Raw genomic sequence first — 20,314 nt, 5'->3', positions numbered from 1 at the left:
AATACTAGTTCCTGTGATTCATAGTTATTGTAACTACCATTGTTGAGGTACTCAAACATATGAGGGAATATAGTGACACTTCCATATTTATTTCATTTAACAAACACATGCAGTGCCCCACTGAGATAGGCAGCCTCTAGCATAGCTTCCAGTGATCCTGACCTGGTATTCACCTCCGTGTGTCGTGCTCTTCCCTTGAATTTGGGCAAGATTTGATGACTCACTGCTAATGAGCGGCACATGGCAGAAGTGCCATATTATTGACTTAACTGTTAACTTATTTGGCTTACCTAAAAGACCTAAAATATTGAATAGTATAACACTGGTAACTTTATAAATATATTTAAAGTAGAGGATGTTGCCGCTTCAAAAAAAACTGGATTCTTTTTTATATAACATAAACACGCACACACATATTTCTCCTAAGAGTTCATCCATTCACCTTAAATTGTCTAACATGGCCTATACAGTATTGGAAACTGAAAATTAGGTCTCAATTACTAGTTGTAATTACTACCCTTCCTCTGTCTCCCAAGTTGCTAAACTAGGATAATTTTGTCATGGTTGAAAATGATTGTGGCTAAAAGTAGTTGTGGCAGCGCCTGCTAAATGCTAATCCAATATCTTTTCTATTCATTCTTACTTCCAGACCCCAGTGTTTTTGGAGCAGCAACATCCCCTACTTTACAAACTATTTCCCAGCTTCCTTTGCAGCTAGGGATGGCTACATGATATAATTCTGACCACTGAAATGTAAGCATAAAAACTTGGTAGAAACCACAGATTTTTTGTTTAAGTTTACACATTTGGATTATACACGTCTTGCTCCTCACCATTCCTTTCTTGGAATACAGACATGATGCTGGAGATAAAGCAGTGGATTTGCAACTTCCAAACAACATGGAGAGTTGAGCAACAGATAGAAGCAGCCCAGTGGTTTCTGGTGCCTCTACCTGGCTGTCCTCTCTACCTTGGGATTTCTTTCTACCTGAGAAAATTAAGCCCCTCAGTTAACACTTCTTTTTTTTCCTTCTTTTCTTTCTTGTCCTTTCAAACTTACGACCTTTACTGTGTGGTTAAACATTTTGTCAAATTACCATTTGTTGGACTTCTGCTTCTGGCCAAGATGGAATAGAAAGGAACTGATCCAACTAAAAAATTGGACAAAATATAAGAAACAGTTTTCAAGACCTTACACATCATGGGCCAACATCCATTCTCATCCATTACCTCTGTAAAATCAGATGTGGCAATACAGGGAAAGCAGAAGGTTGCCCAGTAATACCTGGAAATTGTTGCACAAAAGCTCAGAATAGAAAGCCAGAAGCAAGATGTTCAGAGGGGATTGGTGGTGACTGAAGTTGTATTAATGTATCCCTAGTTCCCATTGCACTCCAACAAATCAGTCATTTTAGTCTTACTCTTTGGTCAGTCACGCTACATTTTGTACTATGTTTATCAGAGTTGAAAAATAGCTGTAAACCTATAATCATTCACAAGTGTATTAATGATGAGCTGAGTTTTATAAACACGAATTCAAAAATTGATCCTGTATCACTTCCCTTGGCACACAAAAAATGCATATGCATCATTTTCCTTCTATACATTTTGGAGCAAATATTTTTCAAATTTCTCACAAGTATTTTTATAAATACCACAAATATTTTTCAATTTATGATATATTTTTACATTTTACTCCTATGCCTATTCATTTTTATTTTGCTCTTTGTGCTACATTCGTGAGATAAACAAAAGCTTCCTATCTTTGATCAACTGTGATAACTAATCATGTGCTCTGACTGGTCTGTCTGTAAATAACAAGTGAAAATCTCTGGTTACCTGGTTAGCAATCATCAACAAGAGAAGCCAGTCAGCCTTTCCTCAGTTCATGCCTATTAGATCAGCCTCATTAACCCAGCGGCATAGCAGCCGCATGAACTACTGAGATAGTCTTCATTTTCATAACAAGATTTAGAGAAATATGGCTCACAGTATAGCTGGAAGTCCTGATTGCTGTATCTACAGGCGGTCCACTTGCTTGGGAAATGACAGCTCGAAAAGTGGGACCTAGGAGAACTCGAAGGAGCTAGGAGATCTGCCTTGACTGCTGCCTTCTCAAATTCACTTAATCCCACTTAGATCATATCGTGCGCCACCGGAGACCATGTCTTATTTTAATCTCCAGTTATCCCAAAGTTGCTGTGTGTAGAACAGACTTTCATAAACATTTTGTCCTTTTTGCTTAATTAATAGCATATCCCATGACGTGATTCTGATTATAAATATGAGACTACAATTACAAGGAGTTATGACTGTTGGTATTTAAATAATAGAAAACATATTATTGAATGCTTTCTATATGCCAGATACTCTCCTAAGTGTTGTGTTACATCATTTAATTTTTAAAAAACCCCTAGGAGGTAGATAGAATTATTACTCCCAAATAAGCCCAGAGAAGTAAGTTAACTTGCCTGAGTTTCCACAACTAGAGAGTGGTGGAGTTGAGATTTTAACATAGGAAAATTTTCTCGAGATCCTCAACTCTTTGAAGTACTATAATATTTTCTTCTTCTAGTTTTCTGGGTTATTTTTTCTAAAGAAAGGCCCTCTAGCTCAGGTGGAACTATTTATTATTTGTGTGTGTGTTAAAATACAGCATTACATCTTCTTAACATCTTCTTTATTTCAAGTTTGATATCGAAGCTGTATTTAAAAGTATATGAAATTGCCACTATTCAACCATTTTTTGACCTACAAAAATGGCTGTTTCGTATGATTCAAACTAATACTATATCTGAAGAAGCACCCCATCCTCAAGCTTTAATTCCATTTACTATGCCTACAAAGCTATTGCTTTAAAATTCTTCTCACTCGTTCTTGAAGTACAGACTCCTTTTAAGGCGCTCTTCTTTTTTTTAAAAAAAAAAATTTTTACTTTTCCTTTTTCTCCCCAAAGCCCCCCAGGACATAGTTGTATATTTTTAGTTGTGGGTCCTTCCAGCTGTGGCATGTGGGATGCTGCCTCAGCATGGCTTGATGAGTGGTGCCATGTCCGTGCCCAGAATTTGAACTCGCAAAACCCTGGGCCGCCGAGGTGGAGTGTGCAAATTTAACCACTCGACCACAGGGCCAGTGCCCAAGGTGCTTTTCTAAGAATGAGACACCTTGGTAGAGAACTGGAAAGAGCATCATCAGTTTTCTAGTTATGTGAACCTGGATTTTGCATTTTATTGGTCAAGATCCTCTCGGAATCTTATCAATCATTTTCGGTAAAATGGAGTGGATAATAATGCCTTGCTTATATTCTTTAGTGAGAATTGAAAGTAATAAATGACTCAAATGCTTTGCACTTTACTTGGCATATGGTGAGCTTTCAACAAATATTCTCATTATCCTAAAAGAATTCAACTTAACGATGCTTAGAATTTTCCTTCTCTCAGCTGAGGTAAATATTTCTGCAAAGTGAAATTATAATCATTATTTTTTAATCTGTTTTGAAGTTACAATCTTTTGTGTGTGTGTGTGTGTGAGGAAGATTGGCTGTAAGCTAACATCTGTTGCCAATCTTTCTCTTTTTGCTTGAGGAAGATTGTCACTGAGCTAACACCTGTGCCAATCTTCCTCTATTTTATGTGGGATGCCTCCACTGCGTGGCCTGACAAACAGTGCTAGGTCTGCACCAAGGATATGAACCTCTGAACCGCAGGCCACAGAAGTGGAGGGAGTGATCTTAACCACTATGCCCCCAGGGTGGCCCCCTTGAAGTTACAATCTTTAAACAAATGAGCCCTTGAATAAATGTGTTTTTATAAATTCAAATATACTACTCTGTAATGCAGTCATTTTGAGTATCCTGCACAGCGATTGAACAAGCTTAATATACATAATTGAAATGAGAATGAAATATTAATTTCTTAAAGCACAATAAAATTATCTTCCAGTAATTTGGGCTTAGTCATTTTTTGCTTATTTTATTTTTGCTTTCTTTTTACTCTTTAAGTATAATATATATTATATATATGTGTGGGTATATATATTTATACACATATATACAAAATTGTACATATCCTAAGTATACAGTTTGATGAATTTTCACAAACTGAACCAATACTCAGACCTAGATCAAGAAATAGATCATAACCATTATCCCACAAGTCCACCTGTTCACCCTTTTCACCCTTTTAATCAATACCCCTCCCCCTACCAAGGGTATGTACAAATAGAATCATGGAATCATATAATAGCATTCTTTTGTGGTTGGCTTCTTTCATTCAACGTTATGTTTGTGAAATTCATCCCTGATGTTGCCGGTATCTGTTGTACATTCATTCTCTTAGCTGTCTAGAATTCCGTTGTTGAATATAACACAATTTATCCAGACTACTGTTGATTTCCCATTAGATTTTTAAGTTCCAGCAGCTTCTCTGATTGATTTACTAAAACTATAGGCATAACAAGACTAAAATCTTTTAACTGATATTAATAAAATATGTAGATCCTTTTCTTAATGGAATTCAACAGATATTTACCCAATGTTTAAAATGAGTAGTGAGTAAAAGAGTAGTAGGCACTTCAGGGATGTAAAGACAGGACAATACTTCAAGTAGCTTCCATTCGAATGGGAGGAAGCTTTAGATAATACAGTGTTTTTTAATTTAAGGCAACTTTTCGTAAATACCCTTGGGGGATAAAGCAAGGTTATTGCATAGGAAGGAGGAAAGAAGGATGAAAGAAACGGTTCATGGATCTTAAAGAACATGTTAAAATATTTTATTAAAATCATCTTGAAAGGAAAATACCGTTGAAATTTGAATACTTCGAATTTGAAGGGCAATTCAGAGAAATAATGTTGCTTTTATACATAAAACTACTAAATGAAAAGCCCTTCAAAATATAATTAGTACTACAACCATCTTCTTGTGAATATATACCATTTGATACATAACCCATTGAGGTTAACCCAGCCAAAAAATGATGTTCCATAGAAAATATTGGTTTTGACTCAAAGTAAATAGTAAAAATGTTTTCAAATATTATTTTCCAATAAGGCACACTATAACATTCAGTTAGTATATAATTACTATTTCCAAAAGGCAGCTGAATAACTCAATATTTTTGCTGTGATTCCTTCATAATTTAACATACTGTATTAAATTATACTGCTCGACACATACGATATATATGTATAAGTACCTGTATCATATTACTCTAAAATGCCTAGTCATTCACTCTACAAACATTTGCTGGGTATCAACTATATGAAAATCTCTATGCTAGGAACCTAACATGCAAAGAAGACTAAAACTGGGCACTTGCCTTCACGTAGCTTTAATGAGGAGACAGACTAAAAGAATGAAAATAGCTTATGGTCACTGCCGAGATAAATGTATGCACACGGGGCCTGTGAGAGCACAGAAAAAGAGTAGGGAGGCCAGACTGGAAAGGAGAGGGGGAAACCAGGGAAGGCTTCCTGGAGCAGGTGACTCCTGAACAAAGGAAAAGACTTAAGGATAAGTGGCATTGAGCACTTTGGGCAATGTGGAGAAGGTAGATATTCCAGAGGGCATGGCTGGAAGAGAGAAGGCTGGGTCCAGCCCAGGATGGTTAGAACAATGGTGCTTATTGGTATTCGTGCCAGCGTGTAGCCAGGGGCCTGCCTGTATGCATTTCTCCCTGTCATTATTTTATTAAATACTAGTCTATTTTTTTATTCAGTGTAATCAACATACAGCTAAAATTATTTTTTTGTCCCTGAGTCCTGTGTTATTCCAGCTTCTGTTAGCATGGCAAAGAAGAGCCCTTTCTGGCATATCAAATTCCGAGGTGTTTCAAATTCTATAATCCTTCCGGAGTCTAGAACGAGCACCCTGCAATGTGAAAAGAATCCAGTCAGGTAACCTAGAATCAGTTTTCCAGTTCACCCTTTTTGTTCTTGCCAATGTCAGCTTTAAATTACTGTGTGAGTTATGCCACTACGAAACACAGGTACTGCTGAACTCAGGAAATATATCAAGTTTTCTAATATTCTTTTAGCACTAGCATATTCCTCTAATTATTTTGGGAAATATCTTCCATACTATTAGGGACAATTTTGTATCTCTTGGCACAGATACCATTCTTTGTTAGCGACAAGTAATTAGTGTGTTTAGGATGTTCGATAGCTGTCTCTGTAGAGATACATAGATTTGTTTTCTTTCTGAAAACAAATAAAGCCTACCTGTCTGAATCAATGACAGAGTGCAGTCTGTGAGCAATCGTCAGGATGGTGCAATCGGAAAACTCTTTCCTGATTGTGGTCTGCACCAAGTTATCGGTCTCAAAATCAATGGAGGCCGTTGCCTCATCCAAGACGAGAATTTTTGTTTTTCGAAGCAAAGCGCGAGCAAGACAAATGAGCTGTCGTTGTCCAACGCTGTTGAAAACAGTAGTAAAATAATTTCGACAACGGACTTCATAGTCACACATTTCCTGTTCTAAAATTTGGCTTATATTGTTATTCAATTTCTAACCCACACACTCACTCGTTCTTTTATTCAAGAAACATTTATTGAGTAATTGCCATATGCCAGACACTTCTCCAAGTTCTGGGAATAGAGCAAGGAACAAAACAGACAAAAGCCTTTGTCTGTGTGGAATTTACATTCTCATGAGGGAGACAGAAAAAATAAACAAGATAAATGAGCAAAATGCATAGTAAAAAGAATTCAAACACACAGAAAAGGAGGGTGTAAAGCGTGAGTGTGGGGTGGACATTTTAGATAGGTGTGCCAAAGAAATCCTCGCTGAGAACTTGCCTTTTCCTTCAAGGCCTGAAGGATGTGGAGAGTGAGCCAGGCACATTTTTGGTGGAAACATTCCTGGCAAAGTGAACAGCACATTCGAAATCCCTAAGGCGGTCAGGCAGCTGGCCTGGCATATTCATGAAACAGCAAGGAGGCCAATGTCACAGAAAGAGAAAGGGACAGGGAGAGTAATCAAGGATGAGGTGTGCAGTGCAGGTTTGAGGGCATCCAGCTCACTTTCCTTAAGTCTCTGATCACACAAAGGGACTGTCCTAAGACCTCAAACAGCCAGGAGGAAAAAGGAGCCCTTACCACATTTTTTTTAGGAAGAAGGCTATTAGAGTAGGAGTCTTTACAAAAGAAGATTCAATTAAATAGTGAGTTTTCATACTGCATTCTTCCTTTTCTTTCCCTTCACCAGCAGTTTCCCAGCCAGTGGTTACCATTTTATTCCTTGTTCTTCTTCGCTAGAGGGCATCAGCAAGGGTGTGCTTTGAACAGACCAAACAAGGTCCTTTGGGCTTGGGAGCCATTTCCCCTTGAGGCCAAGTCAAGTTTCTAAAGAGCCTGGAATGAATAATGTGCTCGGTTCTTAGCAGCTTACCTGAGGTTTTCCCCACCCTCTGAAATCTCATGCAGCAGCTTCCGGGGAAGGGACTGAACAAATTCTTTTAGGTGACACAGTTCCAGCACCTCCCACAGCTCGCTATCAGAATACTTGTCTAGGGGATCCAGGTTCATTTGCAGGGTTCCAGAAAATAAAACAGGATCCTAGAGAATAAAATAGTCACCGGTAATCCTACTGTCACATGAGGCATAAATGCATGTTGTTAAAAAATCAGACTCAGAAAATAAATAAGGCAAAAGCAAATGGTCAAACCTAAATAGTTATCAAATTCATTTTATATTTAAAACAAAAGCAGAAGAGAATCCTAATAAACTGGAATTCAGATTAAATCATTAAAAGCTTCCTGATTCTCTTTATCCTCCTCTTATTAACAATGTCAACAACAACCACAATAACAATGATGATAGTATAGCTGCCATTCAGTCAAGGATGTATTATACAATAGAATAAAATAAATATAAAATATAATATGTATATAATATTGTCAATCAGCACACCAGCCCAGGAGAATGGAAGTCAATATCCCCATGTTACAGACAGTGAACTGGAGGTTCCAAAGAGCTCTTGTCCAAGGTCACCCAGAGGCAAGTGGTTGAGTGGAATTCAAACAGAACAAATCCACGCTCTTTCCAATATGCCAATATGCTTGGTGAAACTACATTTTTCTGCGCCTGTATTTACTTATAAGAAAGGAATGACAAATGTCTCTTTTCTCCACTACATTTCTTCCCTGCCAGAATTCTAGATTTTACTCAAATTTGTTTTGAAGTAAAATCACAAATACAAGTATATGTTTAAAGAATATGACAAAGAGATGATGGTATCTTAAGAGACTTTTAGAAGATAAGACAAAAGATACCTCAAAAATGCTCAGCCTAAATCTCTGAAACTCAACTGAATGAGTCATCTTTGACTGTAGAGGCATGTTCTTGAGCCAATTTGCATACTTTTTAACGATCAAGTTCTTTTGATGCCACAGATTGAAAAATCAAAGGACTTGAGAAAAAAGATGTAACTGAATTATCGTTCTTTTCAGTTTTTTTTAAATGTTTTTAAACTTCAAGTCAAGAGTCAAAATCCTACACTCAAACTACCAACTAAGCAAACCCTCAGTATTTTTTTTTCCTTTTGAAAAATACCAATGTGTTTCAGTCTGACTTCTTCATTTGAATTTTACTTGCGTTTACTATTATGAAGGAAACTTGCAAAGTGATATGCCAGTTTTTCAAATAGATAAGTGCACTCATGAAAGGGCTTTAGAGTAAGAGCATTTAATGGGATTCAATTACAAAGCAATTTTTCATAATACATTTTAAATGATTTGGCTTCCAAAAATGAATTTATATGCTTTACATCAAAAAAAAAAGTTCACCTGGAGAAAGTTGAGAAAGACTACTGGCAAAAAGTCTTTACCTGTGGAATAACATTGAGTTTGCCTCGAAGGTCATGAAGTCCAATAGTCGATATGTCAATTCCATCGATAATAATTTTGCCTCCTGATCTCTCCAAAATTCTAAATAAGCAATTTGATAGTGTTGATTTGCCTGCTCCAGTCCTTCCCACAATTCCAATCTGTAACGAAATGATCATAAACGGTTCCCACAGTACTTTTTGAAAGGGAACAGGGCCTTTGCAATGACAAAATACATTAGGTGTCAGGTCAGCTATGATCTAATTTTGCCAACTAGAATAACTTTGACTGGCATGGAAGATGTAATGTGACTTCTAAGGATCAGTCTTTATCTAGACACTCCTTACTCACTGGAAAGGTCTGGGCTAATGTGTGTGTTTTCCCCTAGTTTTTGGTAATTTAGTTACCACCTAACAAGAACACACCAGCAGCCCCAGGAGGAGCAGGTCATCCCGGAACCATCCCTGGACTAGTCAGCGAGGGTTCAGGGAAGGGAGACACTGATAATGGGGTGGTTTTTCTCCTTTCAAAAGGAGGCTTCTTTCTCCCACCTCCTCTCCCCAAACAAACAAACAAGAAACAAACAAAGGGGCTTAGAACCCTTTGCCAGATAAGCTAAAAAGTCTAAAGGAATGCCTCCAAATTTCCTTGGTATTAAAACAACTACTGCATTAAAACTATGGAGGGTGGCCATGGATGATGTCTGAGGATCTTGGATTCCTGGGCAGAATAATCAGCTTGTCATAAACATCCCAGTGACTGAACATGTTCCTCTGGCCGTGAGAACAACAGCAGTCTCTTCTGGGTGCTGATTCGTGTCCTCGTGTTAATAGGAACGTTAGACAGAGAGAACATTAAGGCGGCTGGTTTGTCCTAATAAAAGATCTCAAATTTTAAATCTGAGAAACTACATCAGAAAAACCAGGAATCTGTTGAATTAATTGGGGTAATCAAAATCCCACAATGATTTCATTTGTTCCAAAAATATTGCCATCCTTGATGTCGCTGCAGTGGACCTGGTCTAGGGGGTTAGAAAAACAAATGTTTGGGGTTAAAAAAGACAGGTGTCTGAAAAAGGGAAAGTAGGACATTGTTGTTAATTTATTTTTTACTTTTATGTATTTGTAAATTTCTTATTAGGGAAATAATGTGTTTTTATAAAACATTTTGAAAAGTGTGGTAAAAAATATTGAAGAAAGTAAAAATTATCCCAAATCCCATCACCTGGAGAGAATCACTATTTATATTTTATAACTATTCCTCTAGTATTTTTGCTAATATGTATATCTGCTTGCTTTTTAAAACACAAAACTGATATACTTTCAACAGTTTTGCACATAGCTTTTATTAACTAAATGACATCTCAAGTATTTTTCCATCTCACTAACATTCTTGGAAAAGATGATGTCGTTGACTGTACAAATATTCTTTCCTATGGATTCATTGTATTTTAGGTAACTATTAGCTTATTGTCTTATTGTTGTACTTCACTGAATAGAGGAACTAAGAATAAAGTATACTACTACTGGGTGTATACCCAAAGGAAATGAAATTAGTATCTCGAGGAGAAATCGGTGCTCCCATGTTCATTACAGCATTATTCATGATAGCCAAGATATGGAAACAACCTAAGTGTTTGCTTCGGTACAAATGAATAAAGAAAAATATATATATATAATGGAATATTATTCAGCCATAAAAAGGAAAGAAATTCTGCCATTTGTGGCAACATGGATGAAGCTAGAGGACATCATGTCAAATGAAATAAGCCAGAGAAAGACAAATACTGTATAATTCACTTAAATGTGGAATCTCAAAAAGTCAAACTCATAGTACCAGAGAGTAGACAGTGGTTACTAGGGGCTGAGGGGTGGGGAAAATGGGGAGATATTAGTCAAAGGGTACAAGCTTTCTGTTATAAGATGAATAAATTCTGAGGATATAAACAATAGCATGGTGATTATAGTTAATAATAGTGTATACTTGAAATTTGCTAAGAAAGTAGACTCTTTTTTTTGAGGAAGATTAGCCCTGAGCTAACTACTGCCAAATCTCCTCTTTTTGCTGAGAAAGACTGGCCCTGAGCTAACATCCGTGCCCATCTACCTCTACTTTATATGTGGGACTCTTATCACAGCATGGCTTGCCAAGTGGTGCCATGTCTGCACCTAGGATCCACCAGGCCAGCCCCTAGAAAGTAGATCTTAAGTGTTCCTACCACACCCAAAAAAATTCCTGGTAACTATTTGGTTCCTGGTATCTAACTAGCTGGATCGTGTAATCATTTCACAATACATATGTATATCAAACCATTGTTTTGTAAACCTTAAATATAGACAATTTTTATTAATTGTACCTCAATAAAGCTGAAAAAATACTAAAATAATGTTCCACAATAGATTGTGAGAGATTTAAAAAATACATTTTTTATTTATAGAGGTAAAACTTATTCTGCACATATCTTTATTACTTTTATATAAAATTTGACCAAAGACCAACTTATACTCAATACCATATTATCTTTGGCCTTAACAATGAATGCATTCATATAAAAGGGAAAGTGAAACTTATGAAATATATATGGTACCTTCTCTTCCCCGTGAGTCTGGAAAGTGATATCTTGTAATGCTAAACCAAGGTCATCTCGGTATCGAGCCTGATAATTAATAAATTCCACTACTCCTTTATGGGGCCATTGTGATGGAGGCCTTTTAGACATTATCCAGGGCGCCTTAAAACAAAAAAAATTCTTTAAACTCTAATTACAATAACAACATATCTTTCCCTCTGAAAAAATAATTCTCACGCAAATTCTCAAACAAAAGCGATAAAAAACAACCTTTATAGATATTATGATTTTCTGAAAATAGTTTGAAATATTACCAACATAAAACTTCTCATCTAGTTAGAAGAAAATATTAGAAATAAATTTAGAAATAAAATTAGAATAAAAGGCTGCCCATCTCCCACCAAGTTTTTAAGAAAAATCTTCTAAAACCCTATAAAGGAGCTGAGAGCAACCTGCCTGAAATTTTAGCTGAGGTGAGGACAGTTTGTCATTCATTCATTCCCCAAATACTGAGTATTTACTGTGCCAGTCAGTGCTTTACTTGCTGGAGACTCAGCAGTAAGCAAAAAAAAATAACAATAAAAATTCTTGCCCTTAGGAAGCATGCATGCTGGTGAGGAGAGACAGAAAGAACCACATAGCATACGGAGAATGTTAGATGATTACAAAGCTTTGGAAGACAGGAAATACACAAGATTAGCGGACGTGGTGTCATTTTAAGTAGGGTGGTTAGGAAAGGTTTGATTGGACCTGATGAGGAAACAAGCCATGTGGATATCAGAGGAAGAGCTTTACAGGCAAAGGGAACTAGCTATATATGCTGAGGACCGGAGACGGGGCCCAGCTGGAACACTGGAGGAACAGTAGGAGGGAGAACGCACACAAGAGTACAGTGCCTGGACAGTGAAGAGAAGAGTTTTCATGAGAGAGAGTGATCACTAGTGTCAAAGGATAGGTCAGGTAGAGTGAGGACTCACTGGGGACCACTGATGATCTTGACAAGGGCAGGTTCAATGACGTGGTGGGATTTAAAGCCTATTTGGAGAGGGTCCAAAAAAGAATGAGAAAAGAGGAACTAGAGACAGCAAGTACAGGCAACTATTCCAAAGAATTCTGCTGTAAAGAGGAGCAGAGAAATGGGGCTATAAAGGGGTGAATAGGGTTAACTGGACAAATTTATTTCTTCTACATAAAGAGTTTTTGCAATAGTATCTGTCACAACTTGCTTCAAATTACACAAAGGTGATTTTTTTTTAAAACGTGTGTGTGTGAGTGTACACACATATTTTATGATCTTTTTTCAATATGAAAAGAATATATAGTAATAGCAAAAAATTTAGAAAATAGAGAAAACAATACAATTTTATATCAGTCATCACATGGCAATGGGCTGAGCAAGCTGAATATTGGTAACCGGAAGTTGTGAAGATACACTATTCTTTCATGAAATTTGTATGAAAAAGGAAGTAAGACCTAGGGAAGAATCTAGAGGAAGATTCGCAGTTCAGCTAGGAGTTGGAGGATGCAGAAAACATTTTGGCATATTTACAGGCTGAGAGGATCGGGGGGTCGGGGTGCGCAGATGTAGGAATTAGAGGGCGTGGTTAATGGAGCAAGGTCTGAGAGAAGACATGAAGGGCTTTTACCAAAATACAAACATTTAGGCTTTTATTTGGATGAGGGGCACGTCTTCCTCAAAGTTATGAGCAAAAGAGGAATGTTTCACGAATATTTAGATACCTTTATAGGTGGATTGAAGATTACAGAAATTCAAGTCACCTTTAACATCTGCTCTGTTAATTCATGAAACTGAGAGGCAGAAGTGACCCAGATTAGTAAAATATGCAGATAACTCAAATATTGTACTCTGTCAGTAGCCGAATTCTTCTCCCTCCCAAATTATAGTTAATTAAAGGGAACAAAACAGACTGATTTATTCTCCTCCTTCCCATCCACAGAGATGCTAATGATGAGTAGCTGGAACAGAAGGTATAAGCAATAACAGTGTAGCTAATTTAAAAATTGCATAATCAGACTTTAAATAATTATGAGATGACTATAATAGGACACTTTTCTCAATGTAAAATCCTCCCAAAGTTATAATCTTAGGTTGCATATTTTACTCAACATTGATAGAGGAAAAACCACTGTACCTTTTAAAAACAGGTGATCATATTTCATTTTTATGACATAACTGAAACAGGGATGTATCTTATAATTTATGGACTGTCCTAATTTAATTAGCAGTGAGGGTTTTTTTCCTACTTTAGTGATATATAGAATAACGGTGTATTTTACAATAGATTGGTTTTTTTTTTTTTTTCCTGCTTTATCCTCCCCAACCCCCGGGTACACAGTTGTATACCTTAGTTGCAGGTCCTTCTGTTGTGGCATGTGGGACGCCGCCTCAACGTGGCCTGACGAGTGGTGCCATGTCCGCGCCCAGGATCCAAACCAGCAAAATCCTGGGCCACCACAGCGGAGCGCGCAAACTTAACCACTCGGCCATGGGGCCGGCCCCTAGGTTGCGTTTTGATTTCATTGAAATGCTGAATATTACAACATGAATTTGGAAATGCAGGTTTTACTTAAAATTTATCTTTTTTTTTTTAATGTCAAATCATGGTGCATTACCATATCTTAATCCTGCATCCATTTATTGATTATTTAGGAATGCTTACCTCTTTATCCATATTTTCATATTCACAAACTCTTTCAATGGAAACTGCATTGGTTTCAATTTCACATGCTTTCCTTACCCAAAAATTCAGTGACTGAGTAATCTGGAGGGAAAAAAATCCCTAAGAGTTTAATGAATGTTCTTTAGTTTTTTTACGTAATATGCATAATACTTTATAAGGTTTCATTTTTCTGAGTTTTCATATATTTTATCTCTTCTGATTATTTAACAACTTTAGAAGTAAGCACATTTATACATATACACTCATATATGTTTCTTTAAGTATACTAAACTCATGAATATCATAAATAATGGTTAATCGGCAGAAGATAGAATGAACACAGTTTGACACATATTAAAGGAGTCCATTCTTGGTGTAAGGAATGATGAATATCAAGATTGATGGGATACGTGTCAAGAAATGTACATCCTAAATGAGAAAAAAAATTGTGCAAAATGTTGCCTTTGGCATTCGTCACTATCTTCCATCAGAAGGAGGATTCTCCTAACTTTCTGACTACCCTTGTCTCCTTTTTTTTTTTCAAACGCTACTCTCTTCTCACCCTATCCCCAAATATAAGTTCTCCAAGGTTGTGATTCAAACCTAATTCTGAAAGTCAAAAAAACCCTGACAGACAATTCAGTTTTTTCTTGAGTTTGGTACTAAACCATTTGATGGTCAACCTGACTTCAGCCGACGTGGGGCTCTTTAAAGTGCTTATTTAACTCTCTTAGGTGTACTTTCACATATTCACTGCAGAACGAGTAGTTCCATTATGGGGTTCTGCCCCAGGCCCTGAATGTGTCTGTGTACCATATTTCCTTTCTAGAAGCCTAAATTCTGAAATCTGAAATGCAACAGGCCTCAAGGGTTTTGGATAAGGGATTAAGGGCATGTACCCAAATCTTCTAGACTTTTCTTTTGAATAACATGGAATTACATTAATCAGTTTAAGGGATTTTCTGTTTTACATAGGGGGCATGAACACACTCATATCACTAGTGCTTTGCCATGTAATATAAAATAGGGCTTATAGGGAAAAACCTGCAAGCAAAGAAGAAGCAGAGCACACACTCTCCCCAGAGCTTGCATTATCTCCTTGCTTAGGCTGGGCAAGCTGGATGGACAGGCCACAGAGGAGAGGGGCCCTACTCCTGTTACCCTCTATAAAGCTACAGGACACTTGCGGGTTACTTAGCAACAGCAGGAGCTTCCTGGTCTGCTAGCACTCAGACTTGGCTAACAGTCTGTTCTTTCTGTGAGCTAACTTAGAACTGCTGAGCCAGCTTCCTGCTAGTAGGAAAAGAGAGGAAGAAACGAGCCTCCAGGGTCATCCAGATTTGTCTCTCATGACTTAGTTAATACAACCTATAATTCAGACAGGCAAAGAAGAAGAGTTTAATTAATTAGATTGTAAGCGTATCACATACCACAAAATCATTATTACTTACATTTAGGGCATAGGATATGGACAAACCAACTATTGCTGAATCTATAGAATCGCCAGCCAGCACAGCAAGCAGTGCAGCGAAGAACACCATTAAGTTGCCAAGAAATTCAAGTCTCACAGACAGCCACCTGGAACAATGGGATGTATTTCTGAACTGAGATGCAAAAGTTTTGGTGCACTTAGCATGAACTCTCCTCTGGGAAATGGAGAAGTAAACATCAAGAGCTGCTTTATTTTTTCCTCACTTACTTAGAACTCAATCAAACACAGGATCATTGCAATGATGATAGATTAAAGGATTCCTCGGCATGAAAATACGCTTTACTTTGCAGAACTGTGCTTTAGAACTTAATCAGAATTAAAAATCAACAGGAAAGGAGACCAGCTAAAATGATGCACTGTTTTAAAATCCTATTGGAAAATCAATTACCTCTCCGATTACCTGCTTTGTTATATGATAAAATTAGTCTCGAAAAGTTAAAATGTGCTCCACTACAACTTAATATTTCATTTTTTCTCCTTTATGTGAAATTATAACTTCAAATTCAAAATATTATAAATAATCTATGCCAATAAAATATATTCCACAAACATAAAATACAACATAGAGTCTTATCATGAGTAATTCTAATAGCATCCTATATAACTTTTGAAAAACTTGGGACCTTATATTCATACTTTTTATATGAATATAAATAGATGTAATTTAACTTAAATATATTTTAAATACTAGAAATATTTAAAGCTTTAATCTTTCTTTTTTTTCTTTTTGCTGAGAAAGTTTTACCCTGAGCTAATATCTCTGCCAATCTTCATCCTTTTGCTCAAGGAAGATTTGCCCTGAGTTAACGTCTGTGCCAATCTTCCTCTATTTTGTATGTGGGCTGCTGGGCCTCAGCATGGCCACGGAAGAGTGGTGGCGTAGGTCCCCACCTGGGAACCGAACCCAGGTTGCCAAAATGGAGTGCGCCGAACTTAACCACTAAGCTGTGGGGCCAGCCCCTAATCTTTCTCTTTTTTAATTTGATGAAATGCCATTACAAAACAATATTTCTGTTCAGAAGTCAGTGAATAAGATACGTAAGAAGAGACTGGTCCTGGGCCTGGCCCCATGGCCGAGTGGTTAAGTTTGTGTGCTCTGCTTTGGCAGCCCGGGTTCACTGGTTTGGATCTTGGATGTGGACCTAGCACCGCTCATCGAGGCATGCTGAGGTGGTGCCCCATAAAGAAGACCTAGAAGAACCTACAACTAGGATATACAACTATGTACTAGGGGAGCTTTGGGGAGGAAAAAAAAGAAGAGACTGGTCCTGAACTAGATGTATTGATATGACTCACCTGTTTGAAATTACATTATTGTAGAAACAGACCAAATTCTCATTCACCACCTCTTTGTTCTGCTGGATGAACCTCTGTTCATGTGCAAATGCTCTGATGGTGGACACCCCCAATAAAGTCTCACTAAAGTGGGAAATGATGGGAGAGCGAGATGCTCCTGCCAACCGTCGGATCTGCCGAGAGCTTGCCACGTAGTACCTCTAATCAGAAGACAGAAAGAGGCAGTTTGATGGATGTAGCAGAAATTGCTTCAATGGTTTGAAAAAAGGCAGTGGGTTAAAGAGTGGTCCCAAAAGTTAAGTCCAAGTCCTAGCTCCCAGTACCTGTGAATGTGGCCTTACTTGGAAATTGGATCTTTGCAGATGTCATTAAGGATCTCAAGATGAGATCATCCTGGATTTAGAGTGGACCCTAAATCCAATGCTGAGTGTCCCTATAAGAGATAGAAAAAGAGAAAACACAGACACAAGGAGAAAGCCATGTGAAGACGAGACTGGAGTGATGTGTCTACAAGTCAAGGAAAATGCCAGGGATTGCCAACAGCCACCAGAAGCTAGGAGAGAAGTATGGAATAGATTGTCCCTCAGCGTGTCCAGAACAAACTGATACTGCTGACATCTTGATTTTGGACTTCTGGTCTCGAGAACTGTGAGAGAATAGATTTCTGTTGTTTCAAGCCACCCAGTTTGTTACAGGAGCCCTAGGAAATGAATATACCCTTATATTCTAGAGAGCACAACTAGAACATAATTGGACAAAATTTCACTTTGATAATGCTCTCAAATGTCTGTTTTTGACACCTACCATAGAAAAAGTTTTGTCATATGTTAAAAATATGATCAGGAAGCTAACCCATTAAACGAAGGAAGCAGACCAACTATATAAACAATAATATTATTGTACCTAAATATAATTACAGAAAAAAAATTTCTTTATTTTTTTCTCTATGAAAAACACCAGTGCAGTCACATTATAATTGGCTACTTCCCCTCTGACTTGGGTTGAGGACAATTGGGATGGGTGGAGACTATGGAGAACTGGAGGGAGCATGCCCTGAGTTAACTGGACCATCATGAATTAGCCCCAGATAATTGCTGGAAATGAAAATCAAACCGGAAATGAAAATCAAGATTTGCCACAATCTTGCAATTTTTTTCAGGAAAATATTTGGGTCTGAAATTTTATGTAAAATCTCTGATTTTAATATGTCTTCATTTTGGTAAAAGCACTGAGCAATCTAAGCAAAAACATATCTGAAGCTACACATAGCCTGTCGGCTTGCAGTTTGCAAGCTTTGCTCTATGCTAATTGCTCTGGAGAATACAAAGGACGATGGCATTCTTGGGTTGCAAGGGGATTTAAGAGACTGTGTAAATCAGGGATTACAGTTTTGGGGTCATGGACCCCTCTGAGTAGCTGATTAAGGGTAAGACAATTTCCCCTAGAAAAACATACATATGCATACACACTGAGAACTTTTTGTAACATTTAAATGCATTGCAGAAGCCCTGGAGTCCTTCCATGAAACTGTCCAGAGAGTTCAGTTTAAAAACTGTTGATCTAGATGCTTCTCATACTTTAGTGAAAAGCAGCTGGAGGATTTGTTAAAACACCGACTTCTGGACCCCACCCTGAGAGAGATGCTTTATTTCCCCCAGCTTTATTAAGGTATGACTAACAAGTAAAAATTGCGTCTATTTAGTTTGTAAAACATTACTTTCTTTAAGAGGTACAACCAGAGATTCTGATCCAACAGGTCTGGGGTGTGGCCCATGGTTCAGGGACCGGTCTTTGAGTAGCACTGATCTAAAGCAAACCTCTCCTTTTACAGGGGGAAAAAATGAAGCCTAGAAAGGGAAGTGATGTACCAAACACAGGAGTCAGAAAAGTGACTAGAATTCAAGGCTCTTGAATCCATACTTAGGGCCCACCCAATCAGTTCCCCGAACAAGAGATGTTTTCTAGACTCTTCTCCACTCCTGGTCATCCTGTTACAGTTTAACAAACACAGGACTATCACATAAAATTTCATTTATGACATGAAGTGTTTTTTGGGTCTTGTTTTAGCAGATACAATTGATTCTCAATACCATCCCTCATTTTCTAGATTTATTTTTCTTTTGCTATAAGACATAGTGTCTGTCCCAGAGGATTTACAATCTCATTGAGAAGACAATTAGTGGTCTCCTAGAAAAAATAGCCTAGAAACTTAGCAGTATAATAATTCCATAATACCTGGATGAGTAAGATCTCTGAGCTATTTTGCTTGAGAATGCTTCACACAGAAAATGGAATATGACCTAGGCCATGAAGGGAAAGTAAGATCTAGACAGGCAGAGAGAATAGGGAAGACACACGAAATAGGAGGAATAATGATAGCACAGATGTAGAAATGAGAAACTGTTTAACATTCTGGTTTGAGTAGAACTACACTCCAACATGAATATAAAAACTTAGGTTTTTCGGAAAGCATTAAATTATAAGAACTGCATCCCTTTGTGTAAAGAGCCTCAAAATATTTTTACATTTAAAACATGTACTATGAAATTTCATTTTACACTGTAGCCTCATAGTGACATAAGTGTGGAATTAAAATTGGTCGACCACATTTTCACTGGAATGTAAAGATATATAAGTATCATGAAAGAATTGTTCATTTCTTCCAGCAGTAGTTTGCTGATGTCTGGGATAGCAGGACGAAAAGGCAGTATCTGTTTCCAAGTAACTTTCTGCCAAAATGTAAACAATATGCAGGTTTTGCGGTGGCCATAAAAATGCATGACTTAGTCCTCCTGCTGCAGGGAGCATAGTTGACTGACAGCCCAGCTGATGTCCCTCTGGATCCACTACGATATTAGCATGGAGGCCACTTTTCCCACAGGTTGCTCCCACCCATTGACTGGGCATGGCAGGGAATACCAAAGTAGCGCCATTCTGGGGACACATGGGAGCATCCAATGGGCATCATTGGTTGTGGACTTCCCATTCGTTCAACTGAACCTTTTATGGAACTGTTTTGTGCTCCAAGACTCTTCTTACCCGATTCTTCTTCCTTCTTCTTCTCCCTCACGGGGATCAAGCTTGCATCACTGTCTGTGCCTCACTCAACTTTCTCCTGCTCCCTCTCCTTTATCTTTTACAGGCATTTCCCCTCATAATTCTCTAGTACATCTAATCCTTTCTTGGAGTCTGCTTCTTGGAGAACCTGGACTAACAGGTGGGTTAAGTGGGTCTGAAACTACATTTGACTGTGAATTTATAAGTTATTAATACACACAAAACCCCATGTACTTACTTGTATAGCGAAATAGAGGAAAACCAAAGGAATAACCCCCAGAATGAAGAGTGGTAAAGCTCCCACAATGACCAAAACCGTTCCGATAACATCCAACGTACAGTTCACCCAGGTCCGCAAGTAGTAATGGAAACGCATATCAATGATAAACATGTCCTGA

General features: G+C 37.7%; 1 protein-coding gene across 3 annotated transcripts in view; it reads right to left on the bottom strand.

Moving 5' to 3' along the window:
- Window positions 1-4,748: 4,748 nt before the first annotated feature.
- Window positions 4,749-20,314, bottom strand: part of LOC103542125 (ATP-binding cassette sub-family C member 2-like) — an 82,237-nt gene continuing 66,671 nt past the window's right edge. For 2 of the 3 annotated variants that reach the window (XM_070597589.1, XM_070597591.1), the window contains 9 exons: window positions 20,155-20,310; window positions 16,860-17,059; window positions 15,523-15,649; window positions 14,072-14,173; window positions 11,409-11,552; window positions 8,824-8,982; window positions 7,387-7,553; window positions 6,218-6,412; window positions 4,749-5,867 (listed from right to left, as the gene is read on the bottom strand). In XM_070597589.1, the coding sequence (XP_070453690.1) occupies window positions 5,738-5,867; window positions 6,218-6,412; window positions 7,387-7,553; window positions 8,824-8,982; window positions 11,409-11,552; window positions 14,072-14,173; window positions 15,523-15,649; window positions 16,860-17,059; window positions 20,155-20,310 (1,380 nt within the window). In that variant the 3' untranslated portion in view covers window positions 4,749-5,737. The remainder of the gene's footprint in view (window positions 5,868-6,217; window positions 6,413-7,386; window positions 7,554-8,823; window positions 8,983-11,408; window positions 11,553-14,071; window positions 14,174-15,522; window positions 15,650-16,859; window positions 17,060-20,154; window positions 20,311-20,314) is intronic. The other variant, XM_070597590.1, reaches the window with a different exon arrangement.

Source organism: Equus przewalskii, chromosome 27 (assembly GCF_037783145.1).
Source record: "Equus przewalskii isolate Varuska chromosome 27, EquPr2, whole genome shotgun sequence".
NCBI classification, from domain to species: domain Eukaryota; kingdom Metazoa; phylum Chordata; class Mammalia; order Perissodactyla; family Equidae; genus Equus; species Equus przewalskii.
This window is presented reverse-complemented; position numbering and strand designations above follow the sequence as displayed.